We start from the raw sequence: 20,036 nt of genomic DNA, 5'->3' as shown, positions 1-20,036 counted from the left end.
ATTCAGGATAGCTACATCAAACATAATTGACAGGAAGAAGTTAGGCTGAACCCATAGGAGAGGAACACGTTTAGATGTAGAGCTGTTGTCTTGTTTCAGCTTTGGGGTTGAGCAATGGGTTCACAGCTGTTTATTACTTAACATAAATAAGATCAAAGACAATCATGAATATAGTAACAGTTTATTATGCTAAGGATTATAATGTGTCTGATTAAAAAAAAAACACAACACGTTGAACAAAAAGGCTGTTGAAAAATGAATCCAGAAGTATCAATAACAGCAAATAGTAAAGATCATAGTAAAAACAAGTAGTAAGTCGTACTTCTTGAGAACTTATTTTGTGCTATTTCACTGTTCTAAGCACCTTCTGTGGATTAACTCATTTAGTCCTCAACGGTCTCATCACTAGATACTATTAACCTCATCTTACAGCTGAGGAAACTGACGTTAACTTCCCTATGTCCCTAACTAGGAAGTGGAAGAGAAGGGATTTAAACTCAGGTTTAAATCTGGCTCCACAGCACATTCTCAACCACTTCACTATGTTGCTTCTCCAACAGCAAATATAGAACAGTAGGAATATATGAAGTCCTGAGCTATCCTGTCTTCTGTTTTTACAAGTCTTTGTTCAGACTTTCAAAGACTGGCTCCAACTGAAGATGTTAGAAAAGGCTGAATCTCCTTGCTGAAAGGCAGTTTTGCATAATGGTTAGGTTGCCTGGGTAGACTCCTGACTCTACTGATTTCCAACCTTAGGCAAGTTACATAACCTCTCTGTGTTTTCTTTTCTCATCTGCAAAAAAGGGCATACAGTGCCTATATCACAGGGTTGTTACAAGGAATGTTATTATATGTAAAAATATACAAGACAGTCCTAGCACATAATACACAAATGCTGGCCTTTATGGTTATAGTCTCTATAGACTCATCTTCATTTCTGGTATTGTATTTCTAGTTAAGCACATCACTCCACCAAAGCAGTTCTTCACTGCACCTTCAAAGAGAATTTTTTCAGCTGTGCCTTAACTCACACACTAGTTCAGCATCTCCATATCCCTAACAACTAGAATTTAGAACACCTGTCCCCTTCGGAGGCTACTCTTCTTCTTTGCCCTGGTATTCCTAGAGTGCATGAGCCAATATGAAGAATGCCTATACGCACAGCCCTTTAACAGTTAATTAACCCCTCTAACACTGTCTCACCCTGTCCGATTTATGGCACTGCCAGAGGAATTTTTCTAAAACTTTAGTTATCACAACGGCACCTCTTTCCTGCCTGATTCCCCTTATTGCTACTGTGGAGGTTACAGAACTTCCGAAATCGTAGTAAAGTACGAGAGAATGCACATACTTTCTCGTCCTCCCCTCTCAATAGTGCTTTTATGATCAGGTCCCTCTTTCCCATTTCCCTGGCTCTAGCCAAGCCGAACGCTCCGCTAAGCCCAAACATCTCCTACAGTTTTTTGTCTCAAAATCTTATTCATCTGCCTTCAAAACCCTTTTTCAAAGAGTTGTCTTAAAAGTCTTCTTTAACACCCCCTGGGACTTGTTAAATCCTCCTTCAGTGTTTCCATAGCACTTTTTACACACCAGCTTTATAATCCCAAACAAAAAAGTAACAGTAGACTGCGTATTCGCTTGTGCCCCTCCTCCCCAGGCCGGGGGCTCAAGGAGCAGGGGCAGGCGGGTTGACCCCGAATCCGCAGCGTCCGCACAATGTCTAGAATGTAATCGGTTCCCCATCAATCTGGTTGGGCGAATGAATGAACCGCCGGCTGGCTTAATCCGTTTCCCCAGGAAATGCGCCAAGAGGAGCTGGGCAGAAGACGCGGAAGCCCTACTTTCCTTGTCCAACCCCCTGCAGGGCGCGAAACAGCGGCCCTGGGCAGGGTCCCCGCAGCAAACCGCAGCCCCCAGACACACAGCAAGCTTAATAATCACTGGATGAATGAAACGCGCTGCCTCCTGGTGCCCTAGCTGTCACCCAAAGCGCCCCGCGTAGCCCGCACAGCCTTTCCGGCAGTACCTGCGGCCCCTCCCCGCCGGGCCGGCGCTTCCCGCCACCGCCGACCATTCTGCAGCTGCAGCGCCAGCAGAATTCCCCGATACGCGGCCGCTTCCGAGCGCCCCCAACTGCTTCCGGGTTCAAAAGCCTCCAATCCGAATCTCAGCGCCGCCGGGGCGCGCCAATTTAGGGGAAAGGCCCCGCCCATTCCCCGCCCCCTGAGACCTGGCGCGGGCGCATTGAGGCCCCGCCCACTCCCCTAATGGGCGCGGGAAAGGAGCGTCTTCTGTCTGCGTAGTCTGCATCTAGGCTTTCAGGAGCATCTTCCAGGCTCGCTCCAGAGACCCCCTAGACTCCTGAATCTGAATCCGTTAGAATGGTCCAACCTTCCTCTTTAGGTGTCTACTAGAGGCAAGTTTGGATGTATGCGGCTGTCCTCAATACAGCCCCTTCCTTGTTTTTTCTTCATTTATATTTACTTAAAATATTAATCCTTTTCTCCTCCCCCATCCCTCTCTCTCCCCTACTTTACGGTTATTGGCTTACACTAATTCACTCCCGATTATCTCCAAGAAGGAAATCAATGTCTGTCGGTCTCTGTCTTCGTACCGTCGTCTTATAGGTACAATTTGGACTGTTTTTTCTCTACACCCCTGATACGCAAAGTGTAGTACCTGAACCAGCAGCCTCAGCATCCTGAGGGAATTTGTTAAAAACGCCAAATCTCAGGCCCTACCCCGACTTACTGAATCAGTATCTGCATTGCAACAAGATCCCCTGGTAATTCCTATGCACATCAAAATCTGGAAGGCACAGCTCTCAACTGATGTCCTTGGGCCTCCTTCACATCCATCATGGGAAGGTCTTATTCCTCATTCCTGAGATGAGTTCTCTATTTCCTGAATCTGTGTCTTCCTTTTTCTTGATTATATATCCTCATGTTGTGGAACATAGCCGCCAATAGTTCCTTAAGGGAGGCTGCTGCCAGGTCTTTTTTCCCACAGAGCGTGCATATCTGGAACTGTTTTTATTCTGGCTGAGCACAGAGTTCTAGGTTGAAAATAATTTTCACCCGGAATATTGGAGGGCTTGCTCCACAATATTTTAGCTTCCAGAATTGCTGAGAAACTCTACGTCATTATATTTCCTTCTCCTTCACAGGTCACTAAATTTCTTGATATGTAAACCACTTTCGTTTCTGTTTTGTTTTGTCTCAAGAAGCTTTAGGATCTTTTCTTTATTCACAGTGTTCTAAGACACAATCTAGTGTCCTGGTTAGGGGTCTTTTCTCATTCCTATTGGTCAGTTTTTCAATCCTGAAACATACGTTCTTCAGTTATGGGAATTTTTCTGGTATTATTTATTTCATCATTTCTTCTACCCACCCCCTTGTTATAGCTCTTCTTTTTTTGAAATTTGTTATTTAGATCGTGGACCTTCTTGGCTGATGTTTTTTCTTACCTGTCCGGCCGTATTTTCTATGTCTTCATCTTTTTATTCTACTTTCTCTGTGACTTTTTCAACTTAATTGGACAAATGACTATCAGATTACTCTCTTTATTATACCTTTATTCCTAAGTGCTCTTAATTCTCTGTTCTTTTATAGCATTACATTATTTTTCATGAATATAGCTCCTTTTATTTTTGAATATGTCAATTATAGGGTTTTTAAAAAATGCTTTCTACACAACTCTGCATTGACTTTGTTTCTTTTGAGTCTTTTTTGGTTGTTTGTTTATATTTGGTCCCTGTTGTTTCTGCTAGAGACATTCTTCATCTTGTGTGGTGATCCTTGCTGTCAATTTATATGTAAAATGAGGCTCTGAAAGGGTGCTTTGGGGACATAGACAAGGCTTGTTCACTGCTGGACAAGGTGTAAGATGATGGGGGCAAGGACCAGCTGTTTATTTTCTTCCAGAGAGTAATCTTCTAATTACTCGCTTTGAGAATATACAGACTTCTTGGAGCCCAATGCGGGAAGGAGGCTGGGAATCTTAATAATTTCATTATATGCACTGTATTAGTCCTGGTTCTCCAGAGAAACAGAACGAATAGATATCTACTTATCTATATCTATACCTATATCTGTATCTACCTATCTATTAGCTCATGTGATTATGGGGGTTGAGACGCCGCACAATCTGCTGTCTGCAAGCTGAAGACCCGGAAAGCCCATATTGTAGTTTGAAGCCCTGATAACTGGGGAGCCGATGGTGTAGATTCTAGTTCGAGTTGAAGTCCTGCAAACCAGGATCACCAAGGGCAGGAAAAGATCAAAGATTCAGTTCAAGAAATCTAGCAGAGAGAGAGTGAATCCTCCCTTCCTCTACCTTTTTGTTTTATTCAGACCGGAATGGATAAGACGATGCCCACCCACATTGGTGAGGGTAATCTCTTTTACTCAGGGCCCTCACAGACACTCAGAAATACCATTTAACCAGGTATCTGGGCATCCTGTGGTCCAGTCGAGTTGACACATAAAATTAACTCTCCACCGGGTGTGGTGGCTTATGCCTGTAATCCCAGCACTTTGGGAGGCCAAGGTGGGTGGATCACTTGAGGTCAGGAGTTCAAGACCAGCCTGGCCAATGTGGTGAAACCCCATCTCTACTAAAAATACAAAAATTAGCCAGGCATAGTGGTGCATGCCTGTAGTCCCAGCTACTTGGGAGGCTGAGATACAAGAATCACTTGAACCTGGGAGGCGGAGGTTGTAGTGAGCTGAGATCACACCACTGCACTCCAGCCTGGGCGACAGTGAGACTCCGTCTCAAACAAAAATAAAATAAGATTTAATTATCATGCATACCTTCACTTAACACCACTGTTTCATAATAGCATTTTTACCTTTAGCTGTGTCTGGTGTCCCTGAATCCATATTCTGATTCCATATCTCCCAAAAGAAACAATCTTCAGGTTGGGAATGAGGGATAGAGAATGTTTCCCTGACTTTGCCCAGGGAGGAAATCTAGGAGTCTTAACTGCTTCTGGGACTTTTAATGGTCTCTTTTCATCTCAACCCACTGAAGACCTATGGTACTTCCAATTCCTGAACCATTGTGAGGTTCTGCAGTATCAGTGAGCTTGCTTCCAGGCATCACTCTGAAAACACTTGGGTTTCAGTTTTCTCTGGGAAGTCCATATGTTCGCCAGTATATTAGCTCCCTAAAGCTGCCATAACAATTACCACAAACTGGGTGGCTTAAAACTATGGAAATGTATTCTCTCACAGTTACAGAGGCTAGAAATAAAAAATCAAGGTGTCAGGAGGTTGATTCCTCCTGGGGACTCTGAGGGACAATCTGTGCCATGCCTTTGCTTTAGCTTCTGTTGACTGCTGGCAGTCCTTGGCGTTCCTTGGCTTGCAGATGAATCACTCCAATCTCTGCCTCTGTCATAACGTGTTCTCCCTGAGCATCTGCCTGTGTCTAACTCTCTCTTTTTGTAAGGACAGCAGTCCATTAGATTAGGGCCCACCCTAATCCAGTATCACTTTATCTTTTTTTTTTTTTTTTTAGATGGAGTCTCGCTCTGTTGCCCAGGCTGGAGTGCAGTGGTACCAGCTCGGCTCACTGCAACCTCTGCCTCCCGGGTTCAACCAATTTTCCTGCCTCAGCCTCCTGAGTAGCTGGGACTACAGGCACGTGCCACGAGGCCCAGCTAATTTTGTATTTTTACTAGAAACAAGGTTTCACCATGTTGGTCAGGCTGGTCTTGAACTCTTGACCTCAAGCAATCCACCTGCCTTGGCCTCCCAGAGTGCTGGGATTACAGGTGTGAGCCACCACACCTGGCCATCACTTTATCTTCTTTTGATCCTTTCACACAGATCCTATTTCCAAATATGGTCACAGTCAATGTATCCTTTGGGGGGGATGCAACTCAACCCACATCAACTGATATCTAAACTTTTGTGGCATTTTTCTGTTGTCTCTTCTCCTCTTTTCTTTGTTTTTATGTGTATATGGTCCCCTTTTTAACCTTCTTTATCTTTGTTTTAGTGAGGCTTCTTAAGGAGTGGAGGAAAGTGGATGTTTTCAAGGTATGTTAAGTATGTTAACTGGAGGATTTATTATTGCTATTTTTCAGTTGAATAAAACCAGGTTGGCAGTTGTAACCTGTAAAACTGCACTTATTATACACAATTTCAAGTTCAGAACTAAAACTTTGCTCTGAATAATAATTTGTAACCATTTTTTATAGAATGTGAATGAAATTTCTATTTTAATTCAAACATTTGACATTTAATATATTTTCTCCTGTTCATATGTTTACTCCACAGTGATTTTGAAGGAATGGGTAGAGTTGACCAAATTTGGTATATTCAGGTTATCAGTGTCTGTCATTTTGAAACAAAGTTATTATTAATAAATGTTTTATATCTAATACTTACTATGCAATAGAACTGTTCTTTTTTAATATTTTAAATTGACAGATAATTGTGTATATTTATAAAATACAGTGTGGTGTTTTAATATATATATACACACACACAGTGGAATTATTATATCAAGCTAATTTACATATTCATTACATCAAATACTTAATTTTTGGAGTGAGAACATTTCAAATCTACTCTTCTAACAATGTTGAGATATGTAATACATTATTATTAACTATGGTCACTATGTGGTGCAATATATCTCAAAAACTTATTCCTTCAGTCTAACTAAAACTTTGTACCCTTTGATCAATATCTCTGCAGTTCCCACTTCCAACCCCCAGCCTCCGGTAACCACCATTCTACTCTCTACTTCTGTAAGTTCAACTTTTTGATTCCACACATAAATGAGGTTATGCAATATTTGTGTCTCTGTGACTGGCTTATTTCACTTAGCATAATGTTCTCTAGTTTCATCTATGTTGTCAAAAGTGACAGAATTTCCTTTGTTAAGGCTAAATAGTATTCCATTGTATATGTACCACATTATCTATTCATCTGTTGATGGACACTTATGTTGGCTATTGTGAATAATGCTGCAATGGACATGGATGCCTAGATATCTCTTTAACATGTTGATTGCAATTCCTTTGTGTATATACTCAGGAGTGCAATTGCTGGATCATATAGTAGTTCTATTTTTAGTTTTTTGAGGAACCTCCACACTGTCATAATGGCTGTGTTAATTTACACTCCCACCAACAGTGTACAAGGGTTCCCTTTTTCTTACCTTCTCACCAACCCTTGTTATCTTTAATGATGTCTATTGCTATTGTAATAGGTGTCAGGTACTATCTCATTGTGGTTTCAATTTGCATTTCTCTGATAACTAGTGATGTTGAGCATTTTTGAATAAACCACAACAGTACTAAGTGTTTTGCTGAGACTAACTCATTTAAGCCACATACCAGTCATGTGAGGTAATTTCTATTTCTACTCCCATTTTACAGATGAGGCAGCTAACATTCAAAGAGGTTCAGTGAATTGTCCAGAGTCACACAGCAAGCTCTGGAGGTGGGATTCTAACCTGAATAGTCTATCCTTTCAGAGTACTTTCAATGCTATGCAATACTGTCTCTCTAGCAATCAGCCAGATTGAATAAGGTCTGTAGTTCACAGATCCACTTGCATTTTTAATCCTAGTTTAATTAACTTAGGAAATTTGTATCTAAAGGATGCATCTTTAAAAAAAATAGAGACAGGGTCTCACTATATTGCCCAGGCTGGCCTCAAACTCCTGGGCTGGAAGCCATCCTCCCACCTCACCCTCCCAAAGTGCTGAGATTACAGGCATGAGCCACCATGTCCTGCCAGGATACATGGGTTTTACTGTATCCTCTGAACCTCCCTTTAATCAAGAGATTGGACAAAACTGTGGGTCCCTCATTTTCAAAATGACCAGTAAAAGAGGAAATAAGGATATGCGATGTTGAATTATTCTGCTGCCCTCTTTAAGTTGATTGGGGACCTCTTCATCACTACTTTTGGAAGATAACTTACCTTCTCTTATCCACTAGGGCCAACTGGAGCTTTTCTCATGTCTTTATTGTTGCTGGGAAATTTTCAAATAAAATTCACTGGGAGTGGTTTGAAATTGCAGAATTTTTAGCCTCCCAATGTTTTGTTTTCCTCTAGTGAGTTTGACATAAATAATATCCTCTTTTGAGATTTGTATCTTTGAAAGACTTTTTTTTTTTAAGTTTCTCAGTGAAACAAATAAAAAATTAGAAGGTGGCTGGGCGCAGTGGTTCACGCCTGTAGTCCCAACACTTCGGGAGGCTGAGGCAAGTGGATTACCTGAGCTTAGGAGTTCGAGACCAGCTTTGGCAACATGGCAACACCCTGTCTCTACTAAAAATACAGAAATTATCTGCGCATGGTAGCACATGCCTGTGGTCCCAGCTACTCAGGAGGCATAGGTGGGAGGATCACCTGAGCCCAGGAGGCGAAGGTTGCAGTGAACCAAGATTGCACCACTGTACTCCAGCCTGGGTGACAGAGTGAGACCATGTCTTGAAAGAAAGAAAGAAAAAATTAGAAGGATATCAGTTTTATTAGAAAAAATAAAATAAAAGTATTTTAAAAATTGCCAGTTTCCCTAGAATTAAGCCATAATATGTCCATAGCTTTGTATCAGATTGCTGACTTTGCTTGGGGAGAAAATTATATTTGTTTGCATTATTCTTCCTTTTTTGTCAAATCTGGGGTGACACAATTGTCGTCATATACTTTTAAATCTATGTCTTCATTGGGAATGATGCTAGTGAGCTTATGTGGAAAAATTATCTGTATGAAAGCAGAACTGATTGGTGATTACCAGAACCTTTGATTTTCCCTTAGTAATTATAATATGATACCTTAAAATATGTGTTTTTATAGCAATCCATGTCAAACAAGATACATAGAATGTGATTCTGTAGTATACTAATAAATGAGAATTCAGATGTGGGCTACCAGAACTATAGAGTGACAAGTAAAATGAGTGAAATGTAAGGGTGGCATGGGTCGAGGTTCTCAAACCATATAAAATGCTAAAAAAGAAAAGGATCCTAATCACAATACAGATTTAGAGAACACACAACAATAGTAGCCATGAAATGTATATCTTTTAGATCTAAAAGTTACTGGATTTGCTATGTAGGCGGTAGTCCTTGGTGAAACATGGATTAATAAAAGACAGAAAGTGGAAGCAAGAATTCCTATGTATTCTTTAAGAGTGTCTGATTCTAGCATTCATCTAAATTTAAGCTCTAGATCAAAGAGAATATTTTTAGACTCGGCGCAGTGGCTCACGCCTGTACTCTTAACACTTTGGGAGGCCTAGGTGGGCGGATCACCTGAGGTCAGGAGTTCAAGACCAGTCTGGCCAACATGGTGAAACACTGCCTATAAAAACTACAACAATTAGCCGGGTGTGATGCCTTCCGCCTGTATTCCCAGCTACTTGGGTGGCTGAGGCAGGAGAATCACTTGAACCTGAGAAGCAGAGGTTGCAGTGAGCTGAGATCGCACCACTGCACTCCAGCCTGGGCAACAGAGCAAGACTCTGTCTAACAAAAAAAAAAAAAAAAAAAGAATATTTTTAAGAGGAGTTTTTTTTCTTTTCAATCTTTGTATACTTTGAAGGCCATAGGTGTCATAGCTAGCTTCTTAAGCATTTCTTTCTGCATTTGTTATGAGAGCTGCTGAAAATTAAAGACGAGATAGGATGCCACTTAGGGTCACAGGACTTGGAGCGTAGCCAGACACCCAGCATTAACGTGTGTTAAGGGCAGGATAACCGCAGAGAGCAGCACATGTGTAAGGAATTACAGGCTTTGCCAATTGAATTTCTAAGGTTCTAAATGATGGGAGTCATTCACTCTGGCAGTCAGGATTGAGCTGAGTCCCTGTGACTCACGCTGTTGGCCACCCCTGGAGGATAAATCAGCTTTGAGAAGGCCCAGAGCCCCCACAGCATTATGATTCTGATTCCCAAATATGCTGTAAAATAGGACTTCTTTTAGGGGCTATTGATAGTGGGGGACCTAATTAGGGAGATATGGGTGATTGTATTGTAGAAGAAACAGATTTGGGAAGGATATATTTGTTGTCTACATTGCTGTATTAAAAGTCAGCGGAAGCTTCAGGCAGAGCTGATCCCATACAATTATTACTGATGGGCTGCAAATGAGCTGTAGCATTAATCTTTGACATCACACTCTTGGCCTTACCTTTGGTCACTTTGACTCTGTCAAATTATACCGCTAAATGGTGATGAAACTGGTCTGCCCAATTATGCTTAATCCAGATCAGTTACCCTGGGACCATGTAACCTTTAGCACTAGCTGGATGATCCAAACATATCTTTGAAAGGCCCCAGAGGTTCCCCAGTCTTCATATTTACAGTGGATGAAAAGTCCAGCTGATTCGCCAGTTCATTTCTTTTCCTACCACAGTTTCTTAGAATCTAGCTCTGAGCACAAACTGGCACATAATGGGTGCTCAGTAAATATTAATTGACTTATCGACCTCTTTGATGAATAGCAGTCACCATCATTAAATAGTTACTTGCCCATCCTTTCATCCATTCAGTCATTTGTTCATTCAAAACATTTATTAAGTCCCAATTATGTGTCAGAACTATGTTAGGCACTGGAAAGACCAAGATGACATAGTTGCTATGTTCCAGGAGCTTATAGTGTACCTAGGAGTCCTATAAATGTACAGTCAGTATTCCTGCTAGTCACATAGAAGCGGTATAAGAATTATGTAAGTCTTTATCACACTCCAACCTTCCAGACACATTGCTCCAGAGTAGTCTCTTTAAAAGAACTGATCTAATCATTTTACTCTGTGACTGTCACATAGTTGATCAGAACAAAAATTCTGAACGACTAGTGTTACCACCAGGAAATAAGAAATGACGCAACAAAGGGCAATACGGTAGAGAGCAAGCTCAGTTTGTATGAGGAGTTTGCTAGGTGATGTTACCAGGGAACATCAAAAGCAGCAACTGAGATCGAGATTGTGGAAAATAGCCAAGGAAACAGGAGCTGCGTATGTAGGGAGCAGTTACTAGAAGGATCCAACAGGATATTACCATTGAGTAATTGTCTTATAGAAGGTCATTCTCTTCCCCCTACAAGTTATGGGTTTAATTTCTGAATATAAAGTTATACATTAATTTTAGGGCTGGGTGCAGTGGGTCATTCCTGTAATCCCAGCAGTTTGGGAGGCTGAGGTGGGAGGATCACTTAAGTCCAGAAGTTCAAGACCAGCCTGGGCAACATAGCAAGACCCTGTTTCTATAAAAAGTAGTAATAATTTTAGAAAATTTAAATAGTATCTAAAAATAAAAAGAAAATTAATTACATTATGCCATCTAGATGCAACCTCAGACAATATTTGGTATATTCAGTATGTTTCTACATGTATCTTATTATAGTTTGTTAAATGAAATAATGCTGCACATAAAATTTTGTAACAGGCCTTAAAAAGTAAGGTTTATAACAAATAAACATTGTAAAAATGCTTCCTCAATATTTTAATGGCTACATAAATATGCCATTGGACAAATGTTTGATAAAGTAATTAACTGTTCTCGTAGTCATAAGTTTTTACTATGTGTCATAACTATTTATTGCTGTGTATAACTTTATGGTCAACATCTTTGTACATAAAGTTTTAAAAAATATTGTGGAATATTACCTTTGTTTAAATTCTTAGAGGAACTGCTGGCTCCACAGACAGGAATAAACTTAGTGTCATAATCCATATTCCCAAATTGCTTTGTAAACAAGGCAGTTTGAAATTGAAACAAAACAATGTACCACATTGTGACTAGAGTTAAGAATATTGTATTGCATATTTAAAATTTGCTAGGAGGGCAGATCTTATATGTTCGAACCACACACACACACAAAGGTACTATGTGAGGTAATGCTATGTTAATTAGCTTGGTGATGGTGATTATTTCACAAAAATATATGTACATTAAAACATCAAGTTGTACACCTTAACTACAATTTTTATTTGTCAATTATATCTCAATAAGGCAGGGGGAAGGATAGTAAAATAAAAGCGTTTTAAAATAAACAAATAGAGATGAAATAAAAAAAGTATGTGTTCTTTTCCCCTTGGCATGAGTTAAGGGCACTGCTACTTGGGAATGACCCACACATGGTAGGATAAAAAAGTCAGGGCTTGTCTGATTTATCTCCATTCTATTTGTCTTCAACCCCTTCAGAGTTATCACCTAAAGGTCAGGTTTTTAAAAATGCACTGGACAAAGGATTGGCAAACCCAGGTTCTAGTCCCATCCTTGCATTTGTCTGCTCAGAAATCTTGAGAAATCACTCAATTGTTCTGAAACAGTTTCTCAAACTATAAAATAAAGATGTTGGAAAAGAAGAAAAGAAATTGGAATGAAAATGTGTTTTTATCAGCTAGAAGCAGTACTGGAGAGTGCTGTTTTCAAAATAACATTGTCATGAAACGCAATCTTTACTAATTGTTTCGTGTAGTATTTCTTTTCAGGTTAAACAGTGAGATGGCTATTTTGTGCTCAGCTTTCCTTAGCATGAATTTGTGGTAGGTAGGATGCAATTGTCTGGCCAGGGACTTTATTTCCCAGCCTACCTTGCATCCTGATGCAGCCACGTGATGAACTGTTGCTGATGGAAAGTAAGTAGGAGAGATGCGTGTCACTTCCGGGCCAGGTTTTCTTAAGAAGCCAGGGTGACTTCACTTTCTCTCCCTCCTCTGCCAGCTAGATAAAGGGGGCTCTGAGGCTCTTGGGATAAGAGAGCCAAAGTTAGAAGGAACCTGAGCCTCTACTGGCACACAGAGGAAGGCCACCTGACAATCCACAACAGCTGAATTGACTGGACTTCTTTATGAGCAAGAAATCAACTTTTACTATATTAACCCACTAGAAATTAACGTTGGTATTCATTGATCATATTAATAATAGCTAGCTTTGTTCTTTTCAATATAGGAAGCCACATAAGATTATCAGATAAGGAAGGCAGCATGCTCTCCTCTTTTAAATTTAACTGTAGAAGCCATATATATATTGCAATGAATATTAATGATTTAACATATTACTTAAAAATTAAGAATAAAATAGTTGCGTAACACCAATCAGCACATTTTTATCCATCCATCTATCCGCCCAGCCATCATTTAACAAATATTCATTGGGGGTCACTTACGTGCAAGGCGTTTTGTTGGTCTCTATAAATTCCAAAATCATTTAGCCACTGTATACCACCCTGCCTAGAATCAATGGTAGTCTGCTCCAAACAGATTTATCAGGAGCACTTTTTTTGGGAAGGAGGTGAGATTTCAAAATTATTCATGCACTTTTCTACCTGCTACAAGAGGGTGAGAGAGAGGGTAGCAATTACACATAAAGACAGTGTATGGGAAGGGGATTCCATGGGCAGGAACGAACCACGACATTATCAGGGTGGTCCATGGAATCTTTGAGCCAAGAGAAATAAGAAAACGTCATGAGACAGTGAGTCAAGATTGAGAGAAATGTAGAAAATTAGGTGAGAAGTGGGTTATTGCAGCTCTGCTGTAAATGTATGAGCAGATCCTTGAATGCTTCTGCTATGGTTTGAATTTGTTTCCACAAAAACTCATGTTGAAACTTGAACCCCAGCATGATGGTGTTGGGAGGTGCAGCCTTGGAATGGTTTGGATTATGAGGGCAGATCCCTCATGAATGGCTTGGTGCTGTTCTTGCAGTAGTGAGTGAGTTCTCATTCTCTAAAGACTGGATCAGTTCTCATGGGAATTTTCCCACCAAAGTGGGTTGTTATAAAGTCAAGAGGTAGCCTTTGGGTTTGGCCTCTTCACACATTTTGCTCTTCCTTTGACCTTCTTCACCATGTTATAGTGCAGCACCAGATGCCAGGGCTCTGTGCTTGAACTTCCCAGCCTGCAGAACCATGAACCAAATTAACCTCTTTTCTTTATAAATTACCCGGTCTCAGGTATTCTGTTATACAAACACAAACAGACCAAAATAGCTCCTTGACAGACAAGATAGAAGAAATCTGGTTTTTAACAAGGAACAATAATCAAATAAGGCAAGTTTAGAACAGTATTTTTTTTCCGTTCTTACTTTCTGCTTTTGAGCTGTGTCTTAGATAAATAGAGGCCTGCCAGATAAATTATTACTGGATAAATGACAGACTGTTTTCCTATTTTACATTTGGGAAATTAGAGTCATGGAAATAGGTGGTTTTGCTTTTTTAAGGTACATCTGTTTTCCCACTGCTGACATAACTTCTAAATTTCAGATCTTTTTCTTTGGTAAACTACACCACAAAATGGATGAAAATGGCTTTATCAATAGCTTCAGATGCTATCTGCAAAATAAAGAGGTAAACTCTGTTCCTTTGATCTTCGGCATTATTTTCTTTCAGAGGAAATATATGTTTGTCATAGGGCTGCTTATTCCCTGGACTCTTAGAAGGAAGGCACATTGTCATGGTGACAGCTGCAGAACAGCTGCTGCTTTTTTACTTGTTTTTAGAAGAGGACAACACATTTAGTTTTATTTCAATCAAATCACAGCACTTCCTTTTCCAACTGCTACAAAGTGCATCTACAATATTCTATTACAGATCCACTTTAAAAAGTTTTCCTGTGAACAGCAAGCCTCTTTTTTCAAACAGGAATAATCCCAAATTCTCCCTCAAATAAAACTAATAACTCCATTCCAGTAAATGGTACATACATAAAAATTACAGTAAGCCAGACACTTAAAAGGATAGCCAAGAAGTCTTCCAGCAGTTTATTAGAAATAATGTAGACATTAAACAAATCCCCACTGTCATGAACATAAATTGAGGTTACACACATGTATGTTTGAGGTTGCAATGAGCTGAGATTGCACCACTGCACTCCAGCCTGGGTGACAGAGTGAGACTCTGCCTTCAAACAAACAAACAAACAAACAAAAACCCACACACACACACACAAAAAAAAACAAAAAGGAAACAAAAGCGCACCCCAAAGTGATGTTGGTATTACACAGATCTCAAAACCCAGAGAAGTTTGACAGCTCTTCATCCCCTAGTACATCACTAATGACTCATTGTCATTAGTTTGCAACTGGTCTGAAATGCTCCCAGAGCTCTCTGGGATACCAGAAGTAAATAGTTGGAGGTTTCAGTAGAACTAGAAATAACTTTTCTTCTTCTTCTTTTTTTTTTTTTGAGACAGAGTCTCGCTGTGTCACCCAGGCTGGAGTACAGTGGCGCGATCTTGGCTCACTGCAACCTCTGCCTCCTGGGTTCAAGCGATTCTCCTGCATCAGCCTCCCAAGTGGTGGGGATTACAGGCACCTGCCACCACTCCTGGCTAATTTTTGTATTTTTAGTAGAGACAGGGTTTCACTGTGTTGGCCAGGCTGGTCTCGAACTCCTCACCTCAGGTGATCTGCCTACCTCGGCCTCTCAAAGTGCCGGCATTACAGGCATGAGTCGCCATGCCCAGCCATATTTTTTAAATACGTGAAACACACTTTAAAGAATGCAAAATCAAAATAGTCCTTCAGGGCAAACCTTCAAGCAGATATTTAATTGGCCTGATATTTGAGTTTGTGTTCTAAGTCATTTTGGCCTTGAAGGGGGAGAGAAGAGAAATGTAACAGTAGAGGGCGCCTTTATCTTCTGTATTCCCACCTACCTACACACACATGTATGTTTGTACATATATAAACGTTATTCTCACAATTCTGCAAAGCAGCTAGCTCCATTTTACAGAGGAATATTTTAAGAAACACCCCAGGCCGGGTGCAGTGGCTCGCCTGTAATCCCAACACTTTAGGAGGCTGAGGCAGGTAGGTTGCTTGAGGCCAGGAGTTTGAGACCAACCTGGCCAACATAGTGAAACCCTGTCTCTCCTAAAAATACAAAAATTAGCTGGGCATGGTGGTGCGTGCCTTTAATTCCAGCTACCTGGGAGGCTGAGGCACAAGAATTGCTTGAGCCCAGGAGGCAGAGGTTGCAGTGAGGTGAGACCACTGCACTCCAGCCTGGGTGACAGAGTGAGACTCTGTCCCAAAAACACGTGCGCACACACACACACACACACACACACACAAAGAAAACAAAAACAAAAACATACCCCAAAGTGATGTTGGTATTACACAGATCTGAAAACCCAGAGAAGTTTGATAGCTCTTTATTCCCTAGTACATCGGTGATGACTCATTGTCATGAGTTTGCAACTGATCTCAAATGCTCCCAGAGCTCTCTGGGATACGAGGAGAGAATATCCTGAGCTTTTTTTTAGGGAGCTAGTTAAACCCCTGCTCGGAAACAGGGTTGGACAGTTTTGACAATGGCAGATCACAGGTGAAAGCTCCCAAATTTATATCTCCTGTCAAGATAGCCCTGCTGCCATCGCTAGATTTGCATTTCTATTACATGGTGACCAAATGGACTCTTATTTTTTTTCTGGCAACCAGAACTTGCTGGTGGGCATGTATCCTTGGTATGAGTCACTATCACCTCTGGTTATAGCAGTGGAGCAAAGTGGTAATGGGAAAATTCCTAGGATTTTGGCCTGAGCAAAAGGGTGGATAGAGGTAGATGACAGGTGGGGAATGCAGGGAGAGGAGCAGGGAGAGTTTAGGCAAAAGAGCTAGCATATGGGCCTACATGTGGGAGTATGGCACTTTCAAAGTAATAAGTGAGCTCTGGAGAAATGCCTCACTCTAGGACGTAGTATGTGGGCAACCGAGGAGGTTTAAGAACCAAGTTCAAAAGAGGCCTCCAGAGATTCATCTAGAGAATCAAGCACTGTGGGATTCCCACATCTAAAAATGTTGCCTTCATCCATCCATTCGTTCAGTAAACATTTAGGGCAGTGTAGGACTAGCATGGTTTGAGGAGGGATACCCTGGATTTGGAGACCTTGACATGTAACCAGAGAAAACATTGGAATTCTGGGCTGTGGTGGGAACTACCTTCTGACAGGTAACTCCCTGCCAGAGTCAGCAAACTAACATCTGTCTTTTTTCCAACATTTGTATTATATGGAATCACAACTTTTTTTTTTTTTTTTTTTGGAGACAGAGTCTTGCTCTATCGCTCAGGGTGGAGTGCAGTGATGCGTTCTTGGCTCAGTGCAACCTCTGCCTCCCAAGTTCAGGTGATTCTTCTGCCTCAGCCTCCTGAGTAGCTGGGACTACAGGCACCCACTATCACATCCAGCTAATTTTTGTATTTTTTGCAGAGATGGAGCTTCATCATGTTGACCAGGCTGGTCTCGAACTCCTCACTTCAGGTGATCCATCTGCCTCGGCCTCCCAAAGTGCTGGGATCACAGGTGTGAGGTAATCACATTTTATACTCCCTTCAAAATACAAGTGTGTGAAGGAACTGGTGTTTTAATCCAAGAGTGTAAGAATGATTTCAAACAAACCATGCCCTTTACAAATCAACAAGAAACTACATAAATTTAAAACTTTATTTTGTGGACACTTCCCATTTACTCTCTTTGTTTTTAGAAAATGGTTAGCCATGGCCAGGCGTGGTGGCCCACGCCTGTAATCCCAACACTTTTGGAGGCTGAGATGGTGGATCACCTGAGGTCAAGAGTTAAAGATCAGCCTGGCCAAGGTGGTGAAACCCCATCTCTACTAAAAATAACAAAATTAGCCAGGCGTGGTGGTGCAGCCTGTAATCCCAGCTACTCTGAGGCCAAGGCAGGAGAATCATCTAGAACCCGGGAGGCGGAGCTTGCAGTGAGTCGAGATTGTGCCACTGCAGTCCAGCCTGCTGGGTGACAAAGACTCTGTCTCAAAAAACAAAAACAAAACCAAAAAAACAGCCTCTTTTATGTTTATTTCATTCATGTTTATAAATGTACAGCTTGGGCATAATACAAGCCTTTGTTTTGTCTTTTCCCCACTTGCTCATATTACAAATGACAGTGTCTTCCTCCATTGTCCTTTGTGGCGGGTGCAGTTAGATGTCCCCGCTCTGGCATGAGCAGGCCAGGGTTCAAATGCTGCCTTTGTTACATACCAACTGCAGCTCTGGCATGTAAGATGGTAAAAAACAAACAAAACACTACCTGCACAGGACAGTTGTGAGGATTAATGAGATAATGTCAGTTTAAGTGCTCCATAACTTGGGCTGTTTCTGAGTTTATCAGGAAACCCCTTATCACGAACAATTTGCCTCCTTAATCTTTTTTCTTCCTTTCCTGCTTCAATATATCATATGCCTCTGGCAAACCCATACTCTTGGTGGACTAGGCGGTTGGATCTCGGCCCCTTCTCTAAGGCTTTTCTTGCAGGTTCCCCCTGTCTATTTATGGGTGGTATAAAAGTTATTGCGGTTTTTGCCATTAAAAAAAAAAATCACAAAATCGTAATTCCTTTTGCACCAACCTAATAGATGCTCCAGGCCGAGCTGGGAGGTGTTGGGGTGCACACAGGGAGAGGAGAACAGACTGGCCTGAAGGTCGAGAGTGCAGGCCCGGCAGGGTCAACCCAGCCAGCGGTCACGAAGGGAGGTGGAGTGGGGGGAGGCAACACAGGACAGGAAGGGGGGAGGACAAATGGGGTGCACATGGGGACCGCGGCGATGACACGGAAGGGACAGCCAGTTAGAATCTAGGCCCACTTAGGCGATGAAGGGCAGATGAAGAAATCCCGTTCCATCTTCCTGTGGTCCTCCCTTGGGGAGCCCCTATCCTATCCTGCTCTGGACGGGGGTGGCTCTTGGAGGGACTGCGATCCAGATGAGGCCTCTGAGCCGCCTAGAAAGGACTCCGAAGTGCACGCAGCGGGACTCCGCGGTTCCCACGCGCCCCCTAGGGTGGATAGGCGAGCTGGGTGCCCCTGTATGGAGAACGGAGGAGGGGTCCGCCATGTAGCTGTTGAAAACGCCGGTGGCGGCGGGGCCCAGCTTGCAGGGCTCCTGGATCCACGTCTGGGTCGCAGGGGAGGGGACGCCGCCCGTTTCTAAGCGCCTGGCTGCGTTCCTGCGGTCATGATCAGGGGTCTTCGCTTTCTCACATCCTCTCCTGAGATATTGGGAATAACATCATCCTCTCCCCCCTTGGATATTAGCAACAATATCACGGGTGGGTGTACAGCCCCTGCGATATTGGAAGTAATATCATTGTCTCCCCCTCCAGATATTACGAACAATATCACAAGGAGGGTGTACACTTCCTGCGATATTGGGGGTAATATCATACTCTCCACCCCTCGATATGACAAAGAACATCACAGAGGGGTGTATATCCCCTGCAATACAGGGAGGGGGGAGAGGTTGGTGATATTACTCCCCATATGGCAGGGGGTGGACACCCCCCTGTTATTTGGCTTGTAATATCTGGGGGGAGGGGGTGATATTACTCCCCATAAGGAGGGAGGTGGACACTCCCCTGTCATATGGCTCATAATATCCAGGGGGTGGAGGGGGTTGATATTGCTCCCCATAGGGTGGGGGATGGACACCCCCCTGTCATATTGTAGCAGGACAAGCCACAGACAAAGCTCCTCAGACACTGGATTAAAGAAGGAAGTGGTTTATTCGGCCAGGAGCCTCGGCAGATTTGCCTCTTAAGAGCCGAGCTCTCTGAAAAAGAAATTCTTGGCCTTTTTAAAGGCTTACAGCTTTAAGGGGTCCACGTGAAAGGGTCGTGATAAATCGAGCAAGCGTGGGAAATGTGGCTGGGGGCTACGTGCATCAGCTAACAGAACAAAAAGTTTTACAATGCTTTTTTTCGTACAGTGCCTGGAATTTACAGATAACACAAGTAGTTTAGGTCAGGGGTTGATGTTATTATTATTACTTTTCTTAACTCCTAGGACCAGGTGGTGGTGCCAAGGTTGTCTGACTATTTATATTACTTTTGTTTCTTTCTAACTTTTTGCTTTCTCTCTTTCCTCCTGTCTTGTGAACTAGGCAAGTTGGGGGGAGGAGGGCAGCAGGAGTAGTAGTGGTCTCCTTTCTTAATATGGCTGGTAATATCCGGGGGGGGAAGAGGGTGATATTACTCCCCATATGGTGGGGGGTGGACACCTTTCTGCAATATTGAGGGTAATATTATCCTGTTTCCCCCTGG

The 20,036-nt window shown here is 42.1% G+C and overlaps 1 protein-coding gene and 1 long non-coding RNA gene across 2 annotated transcripts in view; one reads left to right on the top strand and one right to left on the bottom strand.

The window, feature by feature from the left end:
• Positions 1-2,143, bottom strand: part of LOC105466692 (histone PARylation factor 1) — a 32,356-nt gene extending 30,213 nt beyond the window's left edge. The window contains exon 1 of the mRNA XM_011715780.2: positions 2,027-2,143. Coding sequence (XP_011714082.1) covers positions 2,027-2,074 — 48 coding nt within the window. The 5' untranslated portion in view covers positions 2,075-2,143. The remainder of the gene's footprint in view (positions 1-2,026) is intronic.
• Positions 2,144-4,032: 1,889 nt separating this feature from the next.
• The window catches only part of LOC105466691 (uncharacterized), a 116,826-nt gene continuing 100,822 nt past the window's right edge, over positions 4,033-20,036 (top strand). Inside the window, exons 1-3 of the long non-coding RNA XR_978410.2 lie at positions 4,033-4,386; positions 6,007-6,047; positions 6,711-6,763. This is a non-coding gene — a long non-coding RNA (uncharacterized lncRNA). The remainder of the gene's footprint in view (positions 4,387-6,006; positions 6,048-6,710; positions 6,764-20,036) is intronic.

This window comes from Macaca nemestrina, chromosome 3 (genome assembly GCF_043159975.1).
Source record: "Macaca nemestrina isolate mMacNem1 chromosome 3, mMacNem.hap1, whole genome shotgun sequence".
In the NCBI taxonomy this organism is placed as follows: Eukaryota; Metazoa; Chordata; class Mammalia; order Primates; family Cercopithecidae; genus Macaca; species Macaca nemestrina.
The sequence above is the reverse complement of the archived record's forward strand: the minus strand, read 5'-3'. Positions and strand labels throughout refer to the sequence as shown.